Consider the following 26,257-nt stretch of genomic DNA (forward strand, 5'->3'; position numbering starts at 1 on the left):
AAAATTCAAAATAGTACAGGTGCTCCAAATGCAATAGACCACTACTATTGCAGTATTACAAACAATACACACAACTGAAGAGTGCCGAATTAAAATTCCTCAACAAAACTTAACAGCAGTTTACAGAAGGTCTTACAAAAAGGTGTAAATAATTAGAGGACAGGAAATAACATATGACTTCCAAGACTAAGTTAAGAAATCAGAAATTAATTCTGATGAAATATTAAAAAACACTAGTAGTATTGGGCTCCCAGAAGAAGTGGAAAGGTAATCTGACATCCTTTATAGAAAAATTAGTCTTGTTCAGTTGAGGATAAAATATGAGCCTTTACATTTACTCAAATTTAAAATGTTTTACCAGTATAGACCTGAGGCTTTGTCTTCTCCTTTCCTAGAAAGCGTTGAGTGAAAAATTCTATGAATAGTTTTCAGTTGTGGCTGGCACCTGGATATATTTGCATTTGTTTCCCAAAGTGTTAATCTCCTCCACAGGATTTCAGGTAACCTGAAGTCAAGACAGCTTCTCCATATGGCGTTTCTGCCTGTTAGAGTCAGAAATTAGCTACTGACGTTAATTATTCATCCTTGTGGTCACAAGAAGAGTTACTAAATCTATTGAGGGATTGCCTAAAGTATGCAACTATGTAAAAGGATTCTCCCACCTATATTTTAAGATCCCCAAAGTTCCTTTGTTTTTCAAAAGATGTGAAAAAAATTGTAATGGAAAAAAAGTGGTGAAAAGTGGAAAGTTCCTATTAAAATCCTTTTCTAGGAGAGGAGATACGGCTATCGGAAAAATGGTCTTTAATGTCAAAAAAGAGTGGTAAGGACAGGATTACTTTGTTTAAACTCTTGTTTAGTTTTATGACCGTTATTAAACTCAGTCAGAGGGAAATAATAGGAGCTTGTTCTATGACTGAAGTCTGGAATTGTTCTTTTCTGTTTTATTCAGAATTATATGTTTCTGTGTAATATATACTTTGTCTTAATCTGCTGTGTGTAACTGGGTGATTTTGATGAGAATGTTTCCTTACTTCAACCAGATGTATGCAGTTTATGAGGACAGTGAAAAATAACAGCAAGTATCTTCAAAATACTTTGATCAGTATTTTGTCTCTGTAGGTTTCCAGTGAACCATCCTATTCCACAAAGATTAAGCAGGATACAACTTTTCATGTTGTTCATGATGGTGCTTTAACTCTACTATGCTTCCTATGTTCTCTTCCTCAACAGTGAAATTATAGATTGTGTTCTAGAACATAACAGAATTACTGATTTATTTTTTTTTGCAATGATTTATTTTGGTGCAGTATTTGCAGCATTTTCTTTTAGTAATTGTATAGTCTAGTCTTTTTAAGATGTTAGCTTAAAGGTAAAGTCATAGCTATTTAACTAACAGGTTCTAGGACTGTATCCCAGCATAGCTTCAGTTCAGCTCATCAAAAGATTATCTAGAATTCCCCATTTTGTTAACTTCTCACTGGAAGGAGAATTCTGTCTGATTGGCTCCTCTATATTGAATTATAACATGGTTGCTTCATATGCAGCTGAACACTTGTGCCGTTTGCTATGAAATCTTCTATAGTATATCCATACTTAAAATGTTGCTTCAATGTTTTTGGAAGTTTATATCATTTAAAACAGCAGCTGTGTTGTCAGATAGAAGCACAATATGGTAATTAGTGAGCTATATAATATTAAGTATATTTGAAAATAGTTGCAAGCATTAACAGAATTTCCAGGATTTTAAAATGTAGCTGATAAACGTATGAACCTTATAGCAAGATATTCATCCTACTTTTTTTTAATCAACAATGTGCTTGAGAGTGGACTGGTTATGGAAAAATAAATAGAAGTCAAGACAATATTGTAGATATGTGGCCAACTTTGGAAATACACAAAAAATTCTAAGTTAGAGCATTAGTTTCCCTCTCTTTTTCTCCTGCTTTACAGTTTCAATAATTTAAATGAAAATGGTGCTTTCCTTTATTATCTTTTTCAAAGATGTCATAAATTCTTCAGAATTATGCATGAGTATAGTGCGCTAATATTGGGACTGTAGCTCAGTGGGTGGCAACTTTAACTTGCATGGATGATTAAGTTTGCCTAGAGGACAGGGCACAAATTCGAAGGGATAACTTGAAAAGATCAATGATTTCATCTTTCTGACTCAGATTGCAAATTTTTATTTTGAAATATTTTAGCATATGTATTAGAAAGACTTAATATGAATAACATTAATATGAATCATACAATAGGAACCATAGCAGTCATTGTTTCCTTTGCAAAAAATATATTCAGTAAGCTCCTATTACCGTTCCTGTGGTAGAAATACTCAGTTTTATTCCATGTACTCAATAATTAGACTTGAAGTTAATTAATGTTTTATGTCTTGTCATGAGGCACTTACAAATTCTTGGTACATTCCTAGTGCTTAAATCAGTTGCAATCTGTTTTGTCAAATTTTGTCTTTGTATCTAAAGGAATTTTCTTTCTCCTTCAGCTAATTATCCAGAGTTAACTTCCTATTCTTAAATCAGAGTCCTAAAACCAGTATTCATCCCCTAAAAGCCTCTAACATTTCTCAGGGCTCAAAGGAGAGCGAAGTGTGAGGTTGCCTGCAGAAGATTGCCTGCTTGCTGTTACTTTCTAGAGATCAGCAAAGACTGGGGACTACTGCTAGAAACCAAGGGCTTTTGCTGTGGGGATGAGGGTCGTATCATTTAGAGTTTCCTTTTTCCCTTTTTCTTTGCTTAACTTTCCCAAAATGAGTTCTACTTACATGTATGTATCTCAGACTTCTGATAAATTCAAAGAGTCATGTTTCTGCTGTCCTTTCTTTAACCCCATTACATTGATTTATCTTTAAATATGCTCGAGTCATCTTTCTATGCTAAAAAGCCAGGATCCTAGCCAATTTGTTTTGTTTTTTTTTCTTTCTAAAGAAAGTAGTAATTCTTATTCAGTGTTCTAAAATATCAGCTGGCAAGCGCACTAATGAAAATTCAGAACATTGTACAGTTCATCTACATTTAAAACGAGGTATTATGGACATCTATAAAGTAATCTCTGTACTTTAATTTTCCCACATTTACATGACTGTTAAATAACTGAATAAATAATTGAATAATTGTGGTGTTATTCAAAATATTAATGATCTGAAACAAACTAAGCACAAATTGTGGTGCAAATGCTTCTTGGTGTTATGGAGAAACAGCAAGAGCCTTTGCAGCTGCTCTGTTCTGGGAAACAAACATTCTGCCTCGCAGCAAAGCGCAAGCCTTCACGGCTGACATAAACAAATACACATTGTTCTGTGTGTTGTTTAAAAGATGTTTATGATAGAAGAAGAACCCAATGGGAAGCGGTACTGAAGTCCTGCTACATTGAACGACTGCCCGGCTTACATCTGGTGGCTCGTGGCGGGGCATGGGGTACCATGAGCATTTGCAAACTCTTCTGTTGTCCCTTGGAACATTTCTTCAGTGAATTTTCACAAAAGACACTCACTTAAAATTGTTTTGGAAAATGTGAAATTGTCAGAAATTCAGCATAAACCAAAAACATCTGTTATGGGGAGAATATATAACACTATAACACTACCATGGTTTTTGTACTGGAGTAGAACAGTAAAGCGTTTCTGCTACCATTAACTACTGTTCATCTTGCTCAATACGTTGTGTATTCTGTAAGTAAGAGAAAAATAGCCCATGAAAGCTGTGCCTATTTTTTTTTTCTCCATTTTGCAGATTGCCCAGAGGAAGTGTGGGGATTTCCCATGTGTCAGTACTTGAAGGACAAGGCCTGGTGCTGTGGCCGCAATGCTAGAATGTCAGCGTGCTTGGTATGATTCCCCTTCTTTTCTTTTTCCTGCTGAGAGCTTTATCCAGATGTTACAGGATTCATTGTTTTTGGCTTCTAATCCTAGAGCCATGACTTTAATCCAAGACTCTACAGAATAACATCATTAATGTTGTAAGCATGATGAATTATATCTAAAAAAAATAGTATTGACCTTCCAGCTTTATGTATTTTATACTTGCTGAAGGCATGAAAAAATGAGTATTGACAGAAATGTGTTTTAAGAGTGGACAGAAAGGCCAAACCTTTGTTGAAACCTAAACAAGGTAACCCCTCAGGGTAATAGTTCCTCGCCAAGGACTTAGGGGGGAACAAGGTAATTTTAGAAGGATTGCAATCAGTAACTCCCCCAACGCCTTCATGATTCATAATATTGAATGCTCTGACTGTTTAAAACCTAAACAAACCTACCTATTCCAAAAACTAGAAGAGCTCTAAAATCCATGTGGCTTAAGAGACTGGAAACATCTTTTTAACATTGCACCAAGAGATTAGGTGCTTTTAAAGACCTAACGTCACCAAGACAGGATGATGAACTGTTGTCTAATTTGAAAAAATAGATTAAGTACTGAAAATTTCAACCACTGTTTCAGTTAGAAGACCACTATTCCTTTCCTCTAATAATTTTTAATTTCTCATATCAAGATGAATCACTTCAGGTTCTGGCTAGCTTCTGCTGCTAGCTCTGTACCTCTGTTACAGAGAACAGCGTAGACTAAAGACTTGGTATAGGCTAATGTACCAAGGTTATGTAAACTTGAACTAGCATGGTAACTAAATGCTATTAGGAGAAGGTATAGGAGGACAGTTGTTTAGTACATGTAAGGCTTAAATGTGTTACCCTTGGCAAGGTGCAATAAAAAAATTGTTCCTTTTAGAGACGTTGCTGTAAAACTTTTCACAAAAAGTGCTTTCTAAAAGAGATTTGCCTTTTCTTCTCTTTTTCTTGTGTCATACAATACCAGTTCTTCCTCAGCTGACACATTAGCTATTTCCTTTCCCATTCTATTTCTTTTGGAAAGAAAACGTTTGGGCTGTTTTTCAACAATGGTAGGAAGATAAATTTTGTAAGCGAATGACCCCCAAGAGACAGTACTGATTGTGTCATATATATCTATTTTAGATTTCACAGAAATCACAGAAATTTGGCAGTTAAAAACTTTTTTTGTTTAAACAGTCACGAAAGGCAAAGAGTTCTCCTGTGTCACTAGATACTTTTACTGTTATTATGTTTGTAAGTCTCTCTGTGCATTTTTCAGTACTAGGATTTTCCTTGCCTTCTCAGAGGTACAAGGCAGACAGCGCAGTGCAGCTAGGCACCCATCTTCCTAGGCGTAATGGTTCTGCTGAGCAGCAACACTCAGCCTTAATACTTATGTTCCTTATTACATGTCATTCAGATTGGTTAAAGTGCCAAGGGCCAAAGGTTCTGGGTAAGAGTTTCGGTTTCAGACCCCTACAATGTTAGAACCCACACCCATCTTGTAAGCAGCAGCAGATACGTGCTGGTACGAGAGCTAGAGCTTACACAGAAGAAGTCAGACCTGATAGTCAGCCAAAGCCACGAGCAGAGGAACTGCAACTACTTGGACCGTGTTTGAAGAACAGTCTGAAATACAAGATCAGTTCTAAAACTAGGAGAAGGACTGGTGGGTGATTCAGAGACAAGCATTCTTGTTCACTGTAGTGGAGTTTGGGGACTAAAGGTGACGGTGACCCAGAAGTAGTGAGGCATTTTTGGTTTGCTGTCTATCTATCTATCTAATTTGTTGTAGTGTCAGATAATGTAATTAATTTTTGTCTTCATTTCTACTACAATCTTTAATAGTTGAAATTTTTATAGGCACAGTATCTTTTCAACTGTGGAGAAATATTCCAGGCTTCTAATTATTTGTAATTCTTTGTCACTGTGGATCATAAAAATCAAGTACTCTCATGTCTGCATCAGGATTTATGGTGTGAAGAATCTAGTGGGAGATAATGCACAGCATTTTAAACTGCAGTCCCTTTGAAGTTTTTATTTTACCTAACTTTCCATATGGAAGTTTGATTTATCTGAATACTAGGGACTAAAAGTATTTAGAGACATTGGACATTGAACTAATATTTACTTTAAGATAGTTGAATATGCAAAGTGAATTATTTGTATTTCGGTAGGAACGAACTCAAGAAAAATGCATTTCTTTTTAGTACTTTCACAAAAAATAATCCTCTGAAATTCTTTTGCAATACTAAGAAAGACAAACAAATTTTGCATGCATCTTTTCCATACAGTTGGTTGTCATTGCTTCTGCTATAAATAAACCAAAATAACAGGAGTGAGCTGATAATGAGTCCCTAAAGGTATTAACACTTTAAAGTGTGCAAGCTCGTGTTATGTCACACCATTAATCTTTTAAAATGTCATCTCCTCTGACTTTTATACAATGTGTTTATAAAATGTTCTGATAAAGAATAAACATATCAGCAATTTAATTCCTTCACTTTTAAAGGCTTTGGAGCGAGTTGCAGTTGGCCAAATCGTGAGTAATGTTGTTTATTTTAGCCATTCTAAGATAAAATGTGTTTTTCCTCCTTGAATGCTCTTAATCCATGACCTTTTATTGAACTTCTGGACTTCTGAAATCTAAAATACTAGCATACACTGCATCAGATACTGATAGATGGCATGTGTCATCATGAAATCACATTTTTATTACTGTGATTTTACTTAGTGAATCTGTTTTCTTTTGACAATTAAGGGTCTGGGAAAAAAAGCATACCTTAAAATTTAAGACATTAAACTACCCTTCCTAACTTTTTTCACTATCTATCTTTCACCTAATACATAAATTCAAATGTCCTTCTGATACCCCTGGATTGGTTCACTCTATCCCAGTGTTTTATCAACTAATGTAAAAATAGAAATTGTTATGACAAAAGCTTGAACCTGTTAGAAACATCATCATTCTCATTTTTAATCCCTGTCTATTTTTTTTTTCCCTGTGAATACTCGAAATTATTGTTGTGCCAGTTTGGCACTCCTTTTAGGCAGTGGACACCAACTGTGCAAATATTTAAAAGGCAAGGCTGAGAAAGCTCTTCTTTCTGTATGTAAGCCCACTGACCCCAATAGCCTTTTACTGTAAATGCATTTTGCTGTGAATTTTTAATTGGCAAGCATTAACTATTTTTATGCTAACAGATCTTTCATACACAAAGGTACGAAGTTTTCAGTGTATTTTTGTTTTCTGAGCATAGTACTTTCTGCATGGTTCAGACTACAGTGTATGATGATTCAGCTAGGGAATTACTTCTTTTGTCTTTAGAACAGCTTAGGTAAATTGTTGTATTTATTTTGCATAGTAGAATTTGGTTCTTGATCAGTACAGTTTTCCTCTGTTTTATTTTCCCTCTGCCAACCTTTGAACTTTTACTTCAGAGTTTGGGTTTCTTTTTTTTTCTTGCATTCATGGTTATGTTAGAATCTGTCCCAAAACCATAATTTTAACTGGATGCAAGAATATTAGCAAATTGTCCTCTTAAACTTGTTATGACTGATTGTAAAGAATACAAGCCAGTAAGTAGTTAAGGAAGCCAGTGCTGATTTTGTTACTATGATCTTAATTTCTATGCCAATTTTAAATCCTTGCTGTTGTAAAATATTTTTGCAGCTGCCTACAGAATCATTGTTTTATCGAGCTGTTCTTCAGGTTATTATAGAAGAAATTTATGGTGTTACCAAAAGGTAGGAAGCTCTGATTTCACAGAATTTGAACCAAAGCTCTGATTCTCTGCCACATCTATTCTGTAGAGAAAGTATTTCTTAAAAAGCAGAAGAGTGTAAGAATCAATCTCATCAGACTGTATATACATATAGGCGTTAAAATGCAAGATACATTTGTTCATCGTAAATCTACATCGCAAACATATTGCCCTTCCTTCACCCATAGCTGAAATAGGTCTTCTTTGGTGCTGGGTACGTGGATAAAACATATCTTCACCAGAGAATCAGTTGCAAAATAACTAAAAAGTCAACACAGTCCTGGGCTACCCTGTCATGCAGAGGTCTTGCCAGCTTTAATACTGCAGAAGACAAAAAGACATTTCCATTTGTCCTGAGGAAAAACTGCTAAAAGCCCAATGGCCAGCATGACTGTGAGGAGCTACTTACTGCCTATACCTACACTGGCAAGGGCTGCGCCCTTGTAGGGCAGGATTTGGAGAGCTGGTGCTGAGGACCTGGTACCTGCTTCTGAAGTCATAGTTGGATTAGATTTTATTTTTTATCTAATTCTGTGGATTGTGTGCCCGTTAGCACGTGGAGCGCATCCAGAAGCACACCTTGCAGTTTGATTTAATTTGAAAATAACCCATTTTTTGAGCTCTGATCCTATTCCACAGTGTGAACCAATGCATGAGAGGTGGGAAAACCAGAAGATTCACTTCAGAAGTATACTCCTGATCTAAAATAAGTGCTAACGCAGATACCCCCAAATCTTTTGCTGAATGTAGAGCCGGACAGGCTACCCTTCAGAAGGTCAAAATCCTGAAAGAAGAAATGCTTTTTTAGTTTAAAATTATGTAAAATTCTGCACATAAAATCATGGCTACTAAATTGTAAAGGAAAGAAAAAGTGTGAGATAGATGATAATTGTTTCATATATTAAAGGAAGTATAATTTAGAGGAAGTAATTAAGATTGTACTTATTGAAATAAAAGCTATGACTACCTTGAAAAGACAGAGAAGGCTTTGATGCTGTGCAGTCGCTGTTTGGCAATAGCTGAAACACTGGTGTGTTCCCAGCACTGGTTTAGTCACAAATCCAGAGCACAGCGCTATAGGGGCTGCTCTGAAGTCAGCTCCATCCCAGCCAGACCCAGAGAATATCTTTCCCCTGGTAGCTTGTGATTAGAAGGCAGATGCCTGTCTTCCAAAGAATGGCATGACAGCATAATCATTAACTGATGTTCAGACTGCGTCAGCCCAAATGGTTAGGTGCATCTAAATGCTACAGAAATTTATGCTTTCTTTAAAAATAAATGTGACTGTTGATTCTCAGTGAGTGGGGATCCCTGCCAGCTAAAAAGCATTAGAACCGCCACTGAGCGAGGTCTCTCTGTAGATCTTAATCCTGATCCTTAAACAAGAAGAAAGGGGTTTTACTAAGAATAAAGACGAGGAAAATTTTTACTGAAGATATTTCTGTTTAGTATTTCATGACAGGGAAAGTGTATTTCCTCTTAAATAATTGAATACTCAGAAACAGCTACTGTAGCTGAAAGTGTAACTCCTACACTGCACAGCTGGAAGAGGAATTACGTTAGGACACAGTCAAGAAAGTGAATTCAGACTAACAAAAACGTTATATTGTTTCTCCAACATATTTTAAACACAGAGAACAAATGTAAGTGGCCTGTTAGGATTCAGTCTTCGTAATGTTTTCATGCATTATTTTAGCATGTTTTCTGAAACAGCCCATAATTTTGGCTGTCTTCAAAAGTAGACCATTGAGTTGTAAGTAGGAGAAAATTCTGGCATCGCTTAGTGAAACAGAAACAAGAACACAAGGTAACAAGCGAAAGTGAAGTTTTATTCCAACTTGGCATTTGCTCAGTGGTTGATGGTAAATAAATTACAGTAGCATTATAGTAAATTGTAGAAGTATTGTAGAAGTATAGAAGGAAATATCTGTCACTGGAAATATGAATTTTGTCATTCATACAGAGAAATAAAAGTATCAGGGAGAAATCAAAAAGAAACCTTCAACTCTCCAATTTTTAGATCATATAATAACTATACTATAACCATAGTACAATTGTACAGGTGCTGTATCTACAAATTTCTGTAAGTATTAGCTAGCTTGTTTTGTTTTAAGTAAAAGGGAGAGAAAAGAAAATTGTTACTAAATTAGCAGTAGTAGCTGATTTATTTCTCCTGAATTTAAAATTTAGTTAAAATTAATTTAAAATGTGTAAATTTCTGCTGTCAGATTTATAGAAGCCTGCATCTCAATGCTATATTTGCAGTGATCGACATGTTGGAAAAACTTTCTCCAAGTCATCCTCCTTCATAGATTATGTCAGAAAGTCTCTGAAGAAGCTGGAACTAGATGATTCAAAGGTGAGTCACTAAACAGAGACTGTTTGAAATTCTTATATCCATGTAAGTTCTTGAAGTCAGCACCACAATGGAATGTTTAAGCCACTGAGTTGATTTAATTTGTATATTACTGTATAAATATAAAGCATTCTCATTTTTATGAGTATTAATACAGCAAATCCATGCTTATTTTTATGTAATAAAAAATATATATCAAAGTTGGGTTTTTAACGTTTTTTTCAAAGTAGACTTCTATGTATAAATTCTTCAAAATATTTTGTTTTAAAATCACTTTATTCTAATCACTTCGTATAAAAACAGTCATTTTTTATACATGGTGCTCATGAGCAGAATTTTTTTAAGCCTTTCTGGTATTTCTGAAGTTAATCCTACAAATCTCCTTTGAAGTAAAAAAATGTAATACATATACTCTATTTTCTACATGTTGTCATTTAGAGGTAAATACACTTTTCAGATGCCAAGTGAAGTAGGCATGAAGAACTTCTTGCCTGTGCTGATACTATATATTCTGATAAAAGTAACTCTTACACCCTTTTAAGCGAACTGAAATACTATCCTATACAAACGTGTTACTTTTTCATCTGTACTTAAGTTTAAACTGAAAGTGATCCAAAAAACCATGAATAATGAATCACATAGTAAACACTTTGACCCCATTTTATTTTCATTTTTTCTGCAGCAATATTATCTTGATCCCTTTGGACACCTTTTGAAACTGAAAAATGTAACATTATAGCAAGATAGGCAATTCCATCCATACAGTATGTTTTTCTTACAGTTTAGTTCCCAATTTATTTAGCCTTTAGACAGTCTCAAGTGGCCTTTGAAGATCTTTGAAGGCCTAATATTTTTTTTCATTAAATTACTAAATGATGAGGATAAATATTAAGATTTTTAAGTAACTTTCCTAGATAGAGAAAAAGAAGTAAATACAAAATTGAGATTTAAACTTATAAAATCTCCCAGAGATTTTTTTTTAATCTTCTTGACTGTCTTATCTCAGTATTACAACTGTTAAATTGGTCAACAGATGGCAACATAGCATTAGGCATGGAATATGACCGTATGAAGATCACAACCACACTGTGAGAACAAGTTGTGCGATGGAGACACCAGAGAGTACATTTAGTACACATTTAGTGTAAATAAAATAAAAAAGTAGGAGTGTCAAGTATGTAAAATATTTAAGGTAAATGTAGTAGTCTTTGGCAAAGCAATTTGTAAAATCTGTAGTCAAAATCTCAAATCCCTTAAAATTTGCCAGGCTAATCAAACCGTGAACTAGGAGAAAAATGCAAAACCAAATAAACAAGTAAATGCAAAGGACATTGGAATCATGCTTACAGCATTAAGAGTAAGACTTATGCCTGAATTTCACTTTGTTTTAAAAGGACTATATTTAATTCTGTTTGCAGATTGAGTTACCTGATTGCTTTTCTGGGTAAATAGCCTCTAACATCATGCGTTTACCCCAGCTGAAAAGAACTGCTAAAATGGTGTCTTCCACATTATGTGTACAGTCACCCAAAAGCAATAGGGGATTGTTTGTGCAATAATCACTTTACTAAATCATTAATTAAACTGCTGGTAGAGAGTTATCCATTATTTTCTTTAAAACCAGTGAGCGTAGAAACTTTGTGTCAATATATGTGATTTTAGACACGCCGCCTTTTTCGAGAAAGAGCCTAAACAAATGCAAGTTGCCCTGAGAGAAAGTTGTCTGTCAACACTACTTCAAGCTGCACATGTTTGTGTGGTTGCTAAAGACCCGATTCAAGTAAATGCTCATTTTTGCTTATATTTCTCCTCATTTTTATGTACAGCTGGCTGCATACTGAAGACTGGATTTTATGCTGATCTTAACAATATTATTTTTTATTTCCCTGCTATGTTGAAATCTGGAGCAGCATAAAAACAGTGCTATTTTGATACTACTGAGAGGAAAGTTGTTACTGCTCCCTCAACAGTGGTTCTGACACTGCAGTTTTCGTGGTGGAGTCAGCGCTGTATCTATACAATATTGGAGAATGTGTTAAATTCCTCTCTTCAGAAAAAAAAAGTACTTACATAGCCAAAAATGTGATGAAGCCTAAACATATGCTCTGAAAGACAACAAAAATCAAAGACGTATTTTTGCAGAATTTGTTTTGTAGTTTTGTTTTTAAAAATGAACAAAAGAGCAGCTGCACTGCATAGACAAAATGTCTACTCTGTCTCCTGCAGTGGCCAAAACCTGATGCCTTCGGAAGAATACAAGGTGGGAGCAAGCATATAGGAAGGATACTTTCAGAATAATCCAAAATGTGGCTGTCATTCACAAGAAAAGGGAGTAATCATTGTCTTCACGCATGAAATTATTTAGGTGGTGTTCCAAAACCAGCTAAAACTTAGTAACACTGTGTAGTACAACCAGAGAACTACAAGAAAAAATTGCTTGCATATGGGTTTCTGTTTTACATGTGCAAAAATATTTCCTCAAAAACAGAAAACTGAGAGTTTCAGGTATTTTACTATGCTTATCAAAAAATTAAAAAGAGGTCAATCTCTGAACCAGTGTAAATGTACTGGGAAGTAGATGGGTAGTGGCACTAAGTTTTTAGGATTCACTGCCAGGGTTTGGTAGCTTGCCTTGTATGGTAAAGTGGTGGATGTTTTTGATCCCTGTGGATGAATCTGGACTGTGGAGCATAAACATCCTTCCAAACTCGTGGTTCGTGATGAGCATCACAGCTGCTTCCTGTGTACATACCAATGTCTCCATTCTTGATCAAGTGGTAGCTCTGGTGCAATGCACTCATTTTCCAGGCGGCACAAATGTGGAGGCAGGATAAAGAGAGCAAGTGCATAAGACACCTAACCTACTTTGATGCTCATTTATGTAAATGTATGCCTTTTCCTAAATACAGAACTGATGAAGACTCTTATCAGGTATAAATATCCAAACAGTAAGTTAATTTTTGCTGTTGTTTTTCAGTAAAGAGAAGTTCTTTAATCCTGCCAGCTCTTCATGTGAACAAGCCCCTCTGTCTCTTTCATTTGTGAAATAGATGTGAAGATCTTTGCTTATTTGAAATAGGAACCAGACCGTTTATGAAAAGATTGTCAATCAGAAGTGAGTTAGAGCGAGACAAAATAGTAAAATTGGTTTTCTGCTGGAAAAAAAATAGTATTTATTGTTGCCATTTATTGTTACAAGTTACTGTTCAGAGACTGAAGTTTCTTATTACCTTAGCCAAAATAATTTCCTCTGTTGTGTGTCTTTTCAATGTGGAAGAGCCTGTCAGGTCCAGATTAAACACTGAGATGCAAATGAACTATTTTTTTCTGCCTTTTGGTATGGGATCATTCCTTTCACACATCTCTCCACCTTGGTAGGAGAACTGAGACATACGCCATGATTCTGAATGTCTGACATAATATTCTCATTTTGAGAGGGCAGAGAGAGGTCTTTCAGTGTGAGCTTGATGCTTCACAGGTATGGTTATATTGCTTCTAGCTTCTGAACGAATGGAATTGCTTTGTGGGCCATGGATCCCAGCGCAGGGCTTTAGTGGTTGATTGGGATACACACCAAGGCAATATTTTATTCCTCGTTATTTTCTTCTTCATCATAGCTCACTCTATTCCTATGCACTCCGTGTTGTATGGGCAGAGCATTCAGTGTTGCATGGATATGAAAGAAATTCTATCAGAAGGTTTATTTTTCTTTTTATTCACTTTTTTACCTAATTTAACATGAATATGGGACTCTCACTTAAGAGAATGAAGCATTTATCCCTGTTCTGTCTCCTAGAGGAGCTGGCCACCCTTACACTCCTTTCTCTTCAGCAGAACATTTCAGCTCTGTTTATAGCCGCCTTGCAGATGGATTTAAAATGAAGCCTCTTTTTTAAGACATTTGGTTGCTGCTTAAGAGAATAAGTGCTACAAATGGCATTGCCACAGCAAAAAGTCCTTCTGTAAATGTTTATGTATTTCTGAGTCTTTGAAGGAAAAACTCAAAACTTTCTTAAATTGCCCAGTGTCCTGTACTTATTGGGTTAGATTAGCAAAAGATCTTTCAAAGGGCCTGGCTTTAAGGTGATTAAAGGGAGAAAGTGCTTACAAGGCCAAGGCCTGAGTATGTGTCTGGCAGACTTTGTGATCTATGGCACAGCTAGGATCCGTTTCTGCTGGTTAAGTGAGAGCCTCAGCGGGTGGAGCTGTTTAACAAAGAGAAGCCGGCCAGGATTCATGTAAAGTGCAGTCTGGGAATAAGGAGAGAATGCTGTTTAATACCACGTCCGATTGCAGGGAGATATACAGGACTGAAAACACTCCTGACACATCTGCAAAGAAAAGCTATTAGTCACTTTGATTTCATCTCCCGCTATATTCACGCTATAGTTACTGCTATGGGCTAATAGCATATAAGGCAGTTACTCTGTTGTAGTCAAAATACTTTATAAATCACTTAACCCTTTCAGATGTAGACATATGCTGGGGAGATGCAATAGCCATTTCAGAGGTAGGATCACATTAAGCTTTTGCACACAAACAGAAGTATATGTGCCTGCCAGCAAGTGTGGTGGTGTAGATTTACTTGATTTTTGTTTAACTGAGCTTCCAAGTCCTGCGTGACTAGTGTATTTCAGTTTCAAACAGTCTGGTGTCTGTACATAGCCTGCAGTTGCTGGGGCTCTTCCCCCAGAAGAAAGTTATTTATTTGGCAAGTGCCCCATCTAACAACCAGAGGTGAGATCTGCAACAATAAACAGGGGGTTAATGCTCAGTTTCCACCATCCTCATTTGCTCTAACCCTGACCATACTCCTTAAAAACAGCTGCTGCCCATTTGTCTTTTTCTGATCCTGTGCTTCAGGTAGAGCATCCCAAAAAAAGTTTACAGCTGTCAGGTCTCAACCAGCAGGTCAGTGAAGGGCACTGGACCCTTCTGTGAGGCGTTTTACCCATCACAGTAGCATTTACATTAATAACGGAGTAAGAGAAACTCATGTCCTGTAAAAGGCTCATTTGTCATCTTAAGTAATGCAGACAACTTTGATATTTGATATATTATGTCTATCAATGTTAGACTCAAAATATTTCAAAGCCTTGGTGTAGCTATATGGCTAAATTTAGATATAAGTCACATTGTCCTGTATATTCTGCAAAGGTTATATATTTAGGAGTGTATTTCATTAAATAAACATGTTAGTGCTTGCTTTCTCTACAATAACCAAAACTTTTAGGTTTATTTATAATTAATAATTAATTTTATGTACTTTTGTCTTCTAATTAGAAGAATCTCTGAAAATATTTCATATCATTCATTTATAAAGGAATCCTTTTCCTGTATTAATTATGCTTGCATTTTAAATATAATTAAATAAACCCAAAGATATCTGATATACATTGGGCTTACTACCTCAGTTTTACTGGAATTCCTAAGTTACTTTCCTTTATTCTATTGACTTTGTGTTTTTGCAAACTCCAGACTACTTAATTTTGAGTGGTAAAACTGATAGATAATACTGAAATCAGAATTTGTGTGAATTTTTTTTTTTTTCACTAATTGGTTATTTTTTGTCAGACAATTTTTTTTTTTCTTGTATCTTTGGACACTTTGTATATAGCTAGTTTGAATAGTTGATATATGTTTCAAATAGCAGTAGTGATTTTTTAAAAGAGTGATACTTTTTAAGAAAACACAAAAGTATGTGTATGTGAATTTTTGCTTTCATTTTAATGAGGCAAGTGTCTGCCAGTAGTATTAGCATACATCTAAAGCCTGAAAACTAAGTAGCGGAGCTGAGTGATCTCTCAATGCTATAACTATCCAGTAAAAAATAAAGTCAAAGGTCTGAGTTTTTAAAGACAATAATAAAATAACTGATTCTGTTGATTTTTTTTTTTTAATAAAAAGAAGACATGTTAATTTTAAATTAACTGAGTTTACACTTGGAGCATAAATATGGTTGTATTACAGGTTTCAGTGATTTATCACTGGTTTAGAACTGCAGTTTTAATATATGTTTCCTTCTTATAATTGCTCAGATGGCAGAGTGAACATGGATTAAGGAGATTTTTTATTTTATTTTAAGATCAGGCAGTTATTCATGTTAGCTAAATCTATATTTAATATATTGGGCTCAGTCCTGAATAAATATTCAGCAGACATAAATTATGCTGTGCTTGCTTGCATTTATTTATATGATAATAGTGCTCTTTTTACAATGAATACAAAAATAGTTCCAGTTTGCGTAGATATGGGATAGTGTTCAGATTGCTGTAGTATTAGATGGAGATGTACATTGCAAATAACTTCACAGTCAGTGGCTGGGAAAATGTTTGGAAACACCTCTTGAGTTTCTTGGGATCCACCCCTAAGATCATGTTTTCCCCCTTCCAGCCCCAACGAGGAGCCATCTGACAAGCCTTTACGAGCTCTGTGGTCCCTCTGAGGAACAGGCAGGGGTAGCCTTGTCCCCCTCTATGTTGGCTCTCAGTCCAGCCTGTGTCATGAGCTGTCCTGGTTTTAGTCCATAATCATGTTCTAGTCAGTAATGGTGAGTAGGCTTTGCGGATTCACCTTCCCATTTCCACATCTGTGCTTCTCGTGCAATACCATTTGCAATTTATCACATGTATTTCCTAGTTTGGTCCTACACCAGCTGTGCTTCAGGTGTTCTAATGTTCTTCTGATTCATTGAACTTGAACACAACTATGTCGAAATACGTTGAACAGAATGTTTCACCTCTTTTTTTCATCATTTTAAACCATATAATTAAGAGACACTGTGCTCTGTACACATCATTGACAAGCAATGGTGTAATTAAGTGAGCACATGAGCCTGGGACAAAATAAAAAGCCTCTGTCCTTATGGAGCTTGTCAGGATAAGTTGCATTATAGTATTTAGAAAGCTGCACTTTTTAAAATTAGATTTTTGGGCAGTTCCGTCCTTCCTAGAAACCGCTTAATAACGTTTTCACGGCCATGTGAGAACACTCTAAAGTAATGGAGTGATCTTTACTTCTTCCACCTTTAGTACAGATGATATATTTAAATTTTTGCAGGCAAAAGTAGCTTTTCATATGAATTTCTGTTTTACTGACCTTGCAAGATTTTGACCAAAGGAGCATGGCATTCTCTAAACCTATCCCAAAGGATTAGTTGAGTGAAGAATTTCTAAACTTACATTCAGTACCAATATGAACTCTTTAACCAAATGGATTTCTTTTACTTCCTAAATTCAAATGGCTGAATATGTTTTCCATTTCTCATCTGTCATGTTTCTCAGTTTCTGAAAATTGAGTCTTAACTAGAGAATTACTACTGGCAAATTCATAATTTAAGTTTTAGTGTGGTGTGCTATTTGAGATAGCAATTTTGTTTTCAAATGCATTTCTTGGAAGAATGCTAAGTGCCACCAGAATGTTTTCTGAGAACATGGTGGATTTTGTGACAGTCTCTTTTTTTTTTTCTCCATTTCTGTCAGCTAAATTGCACCAAGTGAAATATTATTAATAGGCAACACTGTTGCTGCTGTGAAAACAGTGTCACTGGCTCTTTTGCTATCATAAAAATCTAGGAGCGCCTTCCCCTCTTCTTTGGCATTTGTCAGTGTCTTAAAAACATCATTGCACTGTCTTCTCTTATGAAGTTAATCAAGAGCCCACTTTAACCCAAGATTTTACAACCCTCACCACTTTAATCCTCCCAAACTACAGAGCTTATAGGAAGCCATCCCAGGGTGATACTCAAAGAGAAAAAGATATGTCTTATAGCTGGTGATGCAATAAAATTGTGCCCTGCGTCCTGTGGGATCTGCACTGGATCTTTCCGAGCTTCTGTAGATCACGTAGTGATCTTTTCTTAACTTGCCGTAGAGTGTCCCTTGGCCTGTAGTATCTCCTCAGCAATGACTAGCGGAATATCATGAAATGCAGTTAGCAAATGAAAGGAAGTAAGAGGAAAAATCTTATTGTGTGGCTTAATTTTACTGTTGTTCAAAAAAGTGCTGGAAAATTACATACCTAAGACTAGGGAACTGTCAGCAGTGGAATTGTATAGTACATTAAGACATGAACTAATTTGAAATATATAACTATACTGGGAACTAAAAAGGAAAATTTTTATGGAAATTGGGAAAGAGAGGGACTTTTAACCTGAAATTACTTATAATCTTAATGTGTACCCTGCACTATATCTTTAAATGACAGTGAATATCTCAAACTGGTTGGTCTTTGCTGAGATTATTTATAGTTTTGATGCTTTTTGTTGTGTGCAGCCATTTGACAAACATGGAGTCAAGGTCAAAACAATACTCTCCATTTTCCCATGAATTCTAACACAGCAATTAACTGAGTCTAAAATTGGAGACACTCGATGAATTTATACACTTAGTGCATTTTACAATTGTTGAAGAGGTGACTTTCTCAACTGTTTTATTGGACAGAAGGAATTTCAGCTCACATATTTTCTGGTTCATTTGTTAGTTAGGGAAATGCTGAATGAAAGCTCAGGTAACACTTGTATTACACCCTATAAAGTATATCTGCATAATGCTGTTTTCTACTGTATTGTTTTTCAAACAGACAAAATACTATCCCAATTATGGTAGCAAAACATTCTAGTCTGACAAGGAGTCTTAAGAGATGTGACTTTTACTGCAGTTAGATATAATTCTGAATAATATGATTGCATTTGCTTGAAATGCATTTTAAACGCAGTTCTAAATAAACCTAAGTTTCTCAGTAATTACATTGTCTGTTTTACATTCTTCTACACTAATGCATTACATTGCATTACATTATATTACATTACATTATTTCGAACTACCTGAGTCATGGGAAAACTGTAGAAAGTTGCTGTATGGTACGGTCTCCCAAGTGTTTTGAACTGATCTGAGACACTGCTCTGCTAAAAGGGTTGCGGTACTGCTTTCTTGTACTCTTGCTAGTGTTCATGGTAATGCTGGTACAGGAAGAGAGAGGAAACATAGAAATGTGCAGTCAGTGCAGGGGAAAGCAATCCCTTTGAGGCAGCAAAGAGGAATTACATCTGTTTAAACAGAGTGCGGAACGGCATCCTTAGACTCTGGCTCTGCTTTGTAGGGCGCGAGCAGTGTTGGACATGTTCAGTCCAAGAGACGCTCGTTCAATCAAAATATTCCTACTGTAGGGGAAGACACAGCTCTGAAAAATACTCTCTGGAGAAATTTTAAGTATGGTATCACTAATCGTCACCCTCCTTGTGCCTGAATGTTTCATTTTTGGCCCGTGCTCAATCAGCATGTTTGTGGGATTGCAGTCTAAGTCGGGCGTGCTCAGGCTTCTGGTATTTCACATGCTCTCAGGGCTCCGTTGACAGTCTCATAGCATTTGCAATGGATGAGTCTGGCCTATGGTATAGTTTTAGTGCCACCTCCAGCATATAGTATAGTAATATCTACGTCAGTGGAGACCTTGCTGCCTTCTAGTTCCTCTTGCTTGTTTCAGCTGTTTGAGCCACCACACCAATCCACATAGGAATGAGTTTAGAAGAAGGCATGCACCACCATCACAGTGCAAAGAGACAAGGTGCTTTTGTTTACAACCTGATAAAGACCAGGAGATACTGTGGCTAAATCAGCAAAAACCTCTCTATGTATTGAAGGTTACTTGAATATCAGCAGTGTAAGTTGGATCTTTTGAGTACAGAATCATTATTAAGACAAATGCATAATTACATGTATTTGGGATTTTTTTTTGCATTTTCACTCAGGCCGTAAGTTCACAGTATCGACATCATAATGTAAAAAGTTCAGTGCATGTATTTAAAGAATTTTTTGGATACACAAATGCGTGGCAACACATCATAGAGAACAACTGCATGGACACCACCAGTGGCTACATGGGGCTTGGTTTGCATGTGCAAGTACAATCCTGTTCCTGGAAATGTAAACAATTTACTCCTTCTTCACCTTGGAAAGGTAGCTGGAGATTGTGTTAGGTACCTTGTAAGGACTGAAGCCAGGTGGCAAGCTGTTGCAGTTTCAGACAAAGCCAGTGTTATCCGGGTTTTAGTCTTCTTGCAATAAATGGACCACATATAGTTAGCCACCAGTTACCGTTTTCATGCCCTTTTCTATCAGTCCTTTCTGGTGGTTGCTTTCTCTCTTTTCCAGCTGGGCTGTTGCATTGAATTAGTTCACTCACCAAACTTTTAACAGTTTGGAGTAGTACCTAATCTATCCATGGCAGCAGGGTGCGTTCAGTCGGAATGTGTAGTAAGCAGGGATGGAGTGGAAAGGCATTTGGGCTCAGTACTTGAGTATGGCAACATCCAAGAGACATTTTTGACCGAGCTTTTTATTTGCCAAACATTTCACAGCTTGTTTGCTTTTCATTTGAATGCTTCATGTTGAAAAATGGAGAACATAAAGGAAGCAAAAGCAGAAAGATTCCATGATTGCATTTTTACAAATACAGATCTTTGTATTTTAATTCCAAATAGCTCGTAATTTAAAAAATCCATTGTACGAAAACCCTTTTAATTCTCAGTTGAAATGAAAAGCTTATAGGGCAGAGGTTAAATAAACTATTTTGTTTATCTCATGACTGATATATTTTAGTTTGCTTGGCTCTTTAGAGGGGAAAAGAAAAAAAAAACCTGAAATATTTACATGATTTTACTGAAAATAAAATAGCAACAAGATCAAAAATGTCCTGTTAGTCCACATTAGTACTGCCAGATCAGCTATTCAACCTTGCCTCTGTAGTTGGGAAAAAGTACTTTCTAAATTAAAAAAAAAAAAAAAGACTGAAAGAGTGCAAAGGTTTTTCTAACCCATCCTCTTGTTTTAAGGCAGCGTTAGAATTTTGCGTCATTAGACAAAATATTTGTCTAATCTTCTTGAAGCTTCCTGTGGTGGAGACTGACAACTTCCCCAGTCCTTAAACTCAGAGAGAGAAAGTTTCTCCAGGTTTTTGGCTGATTTTTTTTTTGCTGCAATGCAAGCCCATTAGTTCTTATCTACCCAGTGTAGGCACTGAACAAACTGTTCCCTGCTTCTTCGTGATAGCCTTGTAAAAACTGCTATTATGCCCACTCTCAATTTTCTCTAATTTAGCCTGATCAGTTCCTGTTCTCTCAGTCTTTCTTCATAGGTCATGTTTTCTAGATCTTTGATCTCTTTTCTCTCTCAGGGCTTTTTCAGACAGTTCATTTCTTTCTTTGAAACCTGATGCCCAAAAATGGATGCGGTATTCCAACTAGAGCTTTGCCACTGCCAGGCAGAGCTGAAGGATTACTTCCTGCACTTTGCAGGCTGCTCTGCTATACGTGTCGCAGAATGGAGATTGCTTTTTTTTGCAGTAGCACAACTGTGACTCTCGCTCAGCTTATGATCTGCTGTATCTCCCAGATTGTCGTTTGGTATTCCTCGTCCTGAACAGCTGATTATTTCTGCCTGAGTGTAGTCCCATCTGCTTTCCTGGACAGCATCTCAAACTTCTTTTTGAAGCAATGCTCCAATTTCTGAAAATTATTTTAAGTTCTAGCAATGCCTTCCTGTTGCACATTTGCAGACTCAGTTAATGTTATAATACTTTAATCTAAACCTTATTTCTTAAATTTGCTTATGAAATTGTTATTTGAAATCATGTCAAAATCTTGCTGAAATCAAAATATAACAACTAGTAGTTTTTTGCTGTTGCAAATTCTTTTACCTTTCTTACAAACAATGTAGGCTGACTTGTGATTGGTTCTTGACAAATTCATGCTTACTGTTACTCATTTGCTTATATTCCAGTGTTTTTATATTCTTTATTTGTTCCATTTTTTTCAATGCATTGCATTTGAACAGACTGTTCTATAATAAAAGACGTACATCTACTAGCCATCTGACATACCATCTTTGAGAACTTCTCAGTGACAATGAGTAATAGTTCTGAGGTCACTTCATTCCCTTCTTGGCTGTCCTAGGATGAAGTTCATAATACATACCTAATTTGAAAACTTAATTTTTTTAAAAATGTTTTCTAGTTTGTTTCCGTGTTTTAGACTGAGATTTTACTTCTTTGCAACTGGATTAGCCATGTGTTTTCAGATAACTCTTGATAACTCTTCGGATAAAAGTATGCAAAAATGTGTTAAACCCTTCAGCTTTCCTTGTCTTCTGTCAGTACGGTTACTTTTAAGTTGTGAACTAGCTCTTTCCGTAGCCATAACAGAGTAGCTGTAGAGCAGACTCCCAATACTGAAGTAGTACATCAGACTATTTCAGCTCCGCTCTTTCCAGCAGCCTCCACGACCAGTTACATTGCAAACCTACTTCCCTCTTCTCTGACAGATTCCTTAAGTGGCTAGCCCAATTGTCTTCTTTACCATCCAGGACTGTGGACAGCAGGAGAGTAGAGACATCATGACCTTTAAAAACTGGACAACGTTGTGGTCTGGCTGCCTTGCAGAGAACGTGCTTTGTGAAGAGCGGTTATGGTCATAGCTCTAGCTACCTGCAGTGGTGCAGTGGCCACTAAGAGCTGAAAAGGGAAGGAGTATTTGGCTTAGTCAAGTTCTTGAGCTGCCTTTGTATCAAATTCAGCCCCAAATCACAGCATTTACAGTCATAGTGTCAGTGCTGGCAATGCTGCATTGAGTGACTGGGAAAAGAAGAGGGGAATGTGTAGTAGTTAAAAGTAAGTAGAGAAAGTTTTATTTTAAAGATAGGTAACTTGAGGCACAGAGAAACAAAGTATTATTTCCAGAATCTGATAGTTGGTTTTGTAATGTGAAATACCATCCAGGAATCCTGACTGAATCATGTTACTCTCACACCAGAATCCACTCCTCAGCTGTTTAAGTAAATCTCTTGAGGACAGGGGTCAGGAGGGGATAAGATACGTGGGAAAGGAAATGAGAATGTTATCTCTACTGTGTAATACTCATTTAAGAATGGCTAGAGCTTTCTGAATAATGAGCATATCTCAGTATTTCATGTCAGTGCAAAATGCTATCTGAAGAACAGTTTTTGTAAATGACAACTGAGAAACTGCTATTGGAAAATTATTATAAAACTTAGGAAAGTGCTAATTTCAAAAACAAAACGCAAATTTCATTTTGTAGTGTGACTCGGAAAAATATGTCATTTTAAAGTTCTCTTGAAAAAGTACACTAGAATAACTCTGATATCTTCTTTTTTTTAATCCCCTGCAGCTCCCAGACAGCTGTATAATGGATTACTATGAAAAATACAAGGACAGAATGAATGAGCTTGAAGCATTTAATATGGTAAAAGTTATAGGATTAATACTATTACATTGTATATATGTGCTAGTCTAGAACAAAGCCCCATTAAGTTTCATGCAGAGGTCTTACATTGTGGTATGCAATCTCAAAAACAAAGCAGCTCCCCCTTCCAAACTTTGGATCCTATTCCAAATCTATATTAGGTGTCAGTAAAATAATAAAGTGAACACATGGAAGATTCTTTTTCAAGAGGGACTATTACCCTGGAAAACGAAATGTCAGTCTCCTTTTAAACCTATACTGGTCTCCATACAGTTATTTCATAAAAATTCTTTTTATTAAAATTCATTATTTCCCTCTTTAAAATTGTTCTGCTTCATATAATATCATTTTCTTGTTGGACAATGTCTCAAAACCAACTAAATAACATAGTTTCCTGGCTTTATGGCATTCCATGTATTTTTGATCTTTAATATAATCTGTTTTGAAGATGTCCATCCCACAGGGAAAATTGGCAAGGTGACATTTGTAAAACAGAACCACTAGAAAATTATTGACCTTCCTGGAATGGTTCTGTGGAGGTGTAGCCATTTGGAAGTGTATTGTCTCTCCTTCCCAAAGTCATTAGAGTATCTAATGTTTCTTTCAGTTGAAGGTTGTTCTGGCTCCCTGCATAGAAGTTTTGATACTTCTGGATCGTCTTTGCTACCTTAAGGAGCAGGTATTTTTGGATTGTATTTTGTGATACCTAAAGGCTACATTGGTGAAATGAGACTATTATTTCAGCAAATTTATTACTGGGCAGACCAAAAGTCTCTGTTGTGGAATTAATATTCTCATCATATTTGCAAAAGTATAAGCATTCATTCCATTTAGTATAAACATATGCCCAGCAGATGTTTTTATTTTCAGCAAAGCAGCAACAGTAAAGTTTATGTTCTTTTAATTGTATGGTAATTACTAGTCAATAGACAGTAAAAAGTAAATTAATTAAATATGCAACAAAGCTCATTTTATACAACATATTGAGATGTCTAATAATGAAAAATAATACTGGAAATCCTACACAAACATTGTGCTGTATATGCTAGAGCTTCCAGTGAATGTTTTGGAACATATAATTCAAGAAATTTTGAATTAGATTCAAAATGTTTCTGATTTCTTTGTATTGTTTTTTAATTAAGATCAATGATGAGAGAGGGTGCACTTTTTCCAACTGTATGGGTCAACTGAGGTACATTAAACTAACATACAGCCTGGATATATTTTACAAGAATAGACCTGGGATATAATAAGCAAATGCTACTATATTTACTCCATAATGATTTATGTTACAGTGTTTCTTCTAACACTAACTTTGAGCTTGGCCTGATTAACTCAGAGGCAGCAGTCATACTTTCTCTGCACCAGTAAACATTTTTTGGACAAATAATAGTTTGTTAGGAGGAAATGGTAGCATCTTCCAGCTTCTGCTCTGGGCCACAGTCAAAAGAAAATTTTGAAATAAAGTTTAAACCCATTCATGTGAATAGCTCTGTTTTTCCACCATAAACTTTTCATTTTAACAGCTCTATTTTGTCATAAGTAAAAATTCACTTTATTCTCTGCCACAGTGCGCTTGGAATAACTGAGTTGTAGTAAATGTATGCTTTTGTTCTAACTGGTATTTTTACAGAGGGGAAATTTGAAATATTTAAATAATGATGTATTTTCCCAAGTGTCAACCAGTTATAAATCACATAGAGATCTGTATGGTTTCCAAGACAGGAGATCAGACTTGCTGCATTTAGCACTAATTTACCTTTTCTAAACATAATATATGCATTGATTTAATCTTGTACTAGCTGGTTCACAAAATGTGTTTAGGAAGAAAAAAAACCAGAAATTATAAAAGCCATATGCAACATGAAGACCAGATCCAGCTGGCCTTATTCATTTGAAAAGTCAGTTAATTAGCTTCAGTAGTAGAATGTGCTGCATAAAATGAGTAGGACTTGATCCTTAATTTCTTTGCTATAGTTCCACTGAAAAAAAAGCTTTACTGATGAAGGAGGTGGAAAGCTGTCATTTGATAGTGCCAGAAATAATTTGATGTCTTTAAAATACATCCTGTTTTGGGTATCTTTTTTTCAGAACAAACTTTGCATGATTTTCTTGTTAGGTAAGTGTTTTTCTGCTTTGCGTCAAGGATGATTTTTAATATTTTTTTGCAATTTTGTATTTCAAAATGTGGACCTATTACCGTATCTTAGCTTTTAAGTCAAACACACTTTTATATACTTCAATCATATATCATTTTACAGGACAACATTGCCTGGTCTGGACTTGTGAAGTTATTTGATCCCGTGAAATCCCCCAGATGCTATGCAGTTATTGCTCTGAAGAAACAGTCATGTTTTTAAATGGAAGCAAATTGCAGATAGGTTGAAAGCGCTGAACTGATACTGCTGTTTCCTCACTTTTGTTCTGTTATTTTTATTTGATTCCTCAAGTACACTGACTGTTTGCTTTTCAGCTGCAAAAGTAAAAAGTGCAATGCCTCTGAATCGTGAGAAATAAATATCTCCTTTATAAAGATCATTGCTTCCGTATGTCAGTTATTAAACAATGTTGAACATCTGGCTTTATTATAAAATTTATGACCTGTATTATGTGATTATTATTTAAAATAATTTTTATGTTTCTTCTTTTTAAGGCATTATGCTATGTATCAATGTCCCTTCTCTTGATATGTCTGATCACAAGATCATACCTTCTCAGTTTTTACCAGTGGCATCAGCAGTCTCAGATTAGCCTTGCCTTTTTCTTTTCTGGATTCAGCTGGTGCATAGTATAAACAGCAAAATAGCCTGCACCGTAAAGAAGAGGTTCATAGACTAAATAGGATCTTTGTATTTCCCTCTTCTCCAGGCCATCAGGACCAGCTAATTTATAGAGCAACCTAGAAAAGCCTACATAGTAACTACCTGCAAAGAGCAGTTTTGTATTAACCCCTTCTTCCTTCAGGCGTGTTCCTGCCATACACTTGTTTGCCTGTCACTCTGAAATTAAAAACTGTGTGTGCTCTAATCCAGTGGGAGATT

General features: G+C 35.9%; 1 protein-coding gene across 7 annotated transcripts in view; it reads left to right on the plus strand.

Moving 5' to 3' along the window:
• METTL25 (methyltransferase like 25) overlaps positions 1-25,754 on the plus strand; it is a 61,217-nt gene extending 35,463 nt beyond the window's left edge. For 2 of the 7 annotated variants that reach the window (XM_086749883.1, XM_086749920.1), the window contains exons 6-12: positions 3,750-3,844; positions 6,354-6,383; positions 7,515-7,588; positions 9,871-9,964; positions 23,142-23,216; positions 23,824-23,895; positions 25,478-25,754. In XM_086749883.1, coding sequence (XP_086606009.1) covers positions 3,750-3,844; positions 6,354-6,383; positions 7,515-7,588; positions 9,871-9,964; positions 23,142-23,216; positions 23,824-23,895; positions 25,478-25,576 — 539 coding nt within the window. In that variant the 3' untranslated portion in view covers positions 25,577-25,754. Of the gene's footprint in view, positions 1-3,749; positions 3,845-6,353; positions 6,384-7,514; positions 7,589-9,833; positions 9,965-10,643; positions 10,714-13,757; positions 13,924-23,141; positions 23,217-23,823; positions 23,896-25,477 lie in introns of those variants that run through there. The other 5 variants (XR_015258784.1, XR_015258785.1, XM_086749893.1 and 2 more) reach the window with 5 other exon arrangements.
• The last annotated feature ends 503 nt before the right edge of the window (positions 25,755-26,257 follow it).

Source organism: Chlamydotis macqueenii, chromosome 1 (genome assembly GCF_036417535.1).
Source record: "Chlamydotis macqueenii isolate bChlMac1 chromosome 1, bChlMac1.mat, whole genome shotgun sequence".
Lineage (NCBI taxonomy): Eukaryota > Metazoa > Chordata > Aves > Otidiformes > Otididae > Chlamydotis > Chlamydotis macqueenii.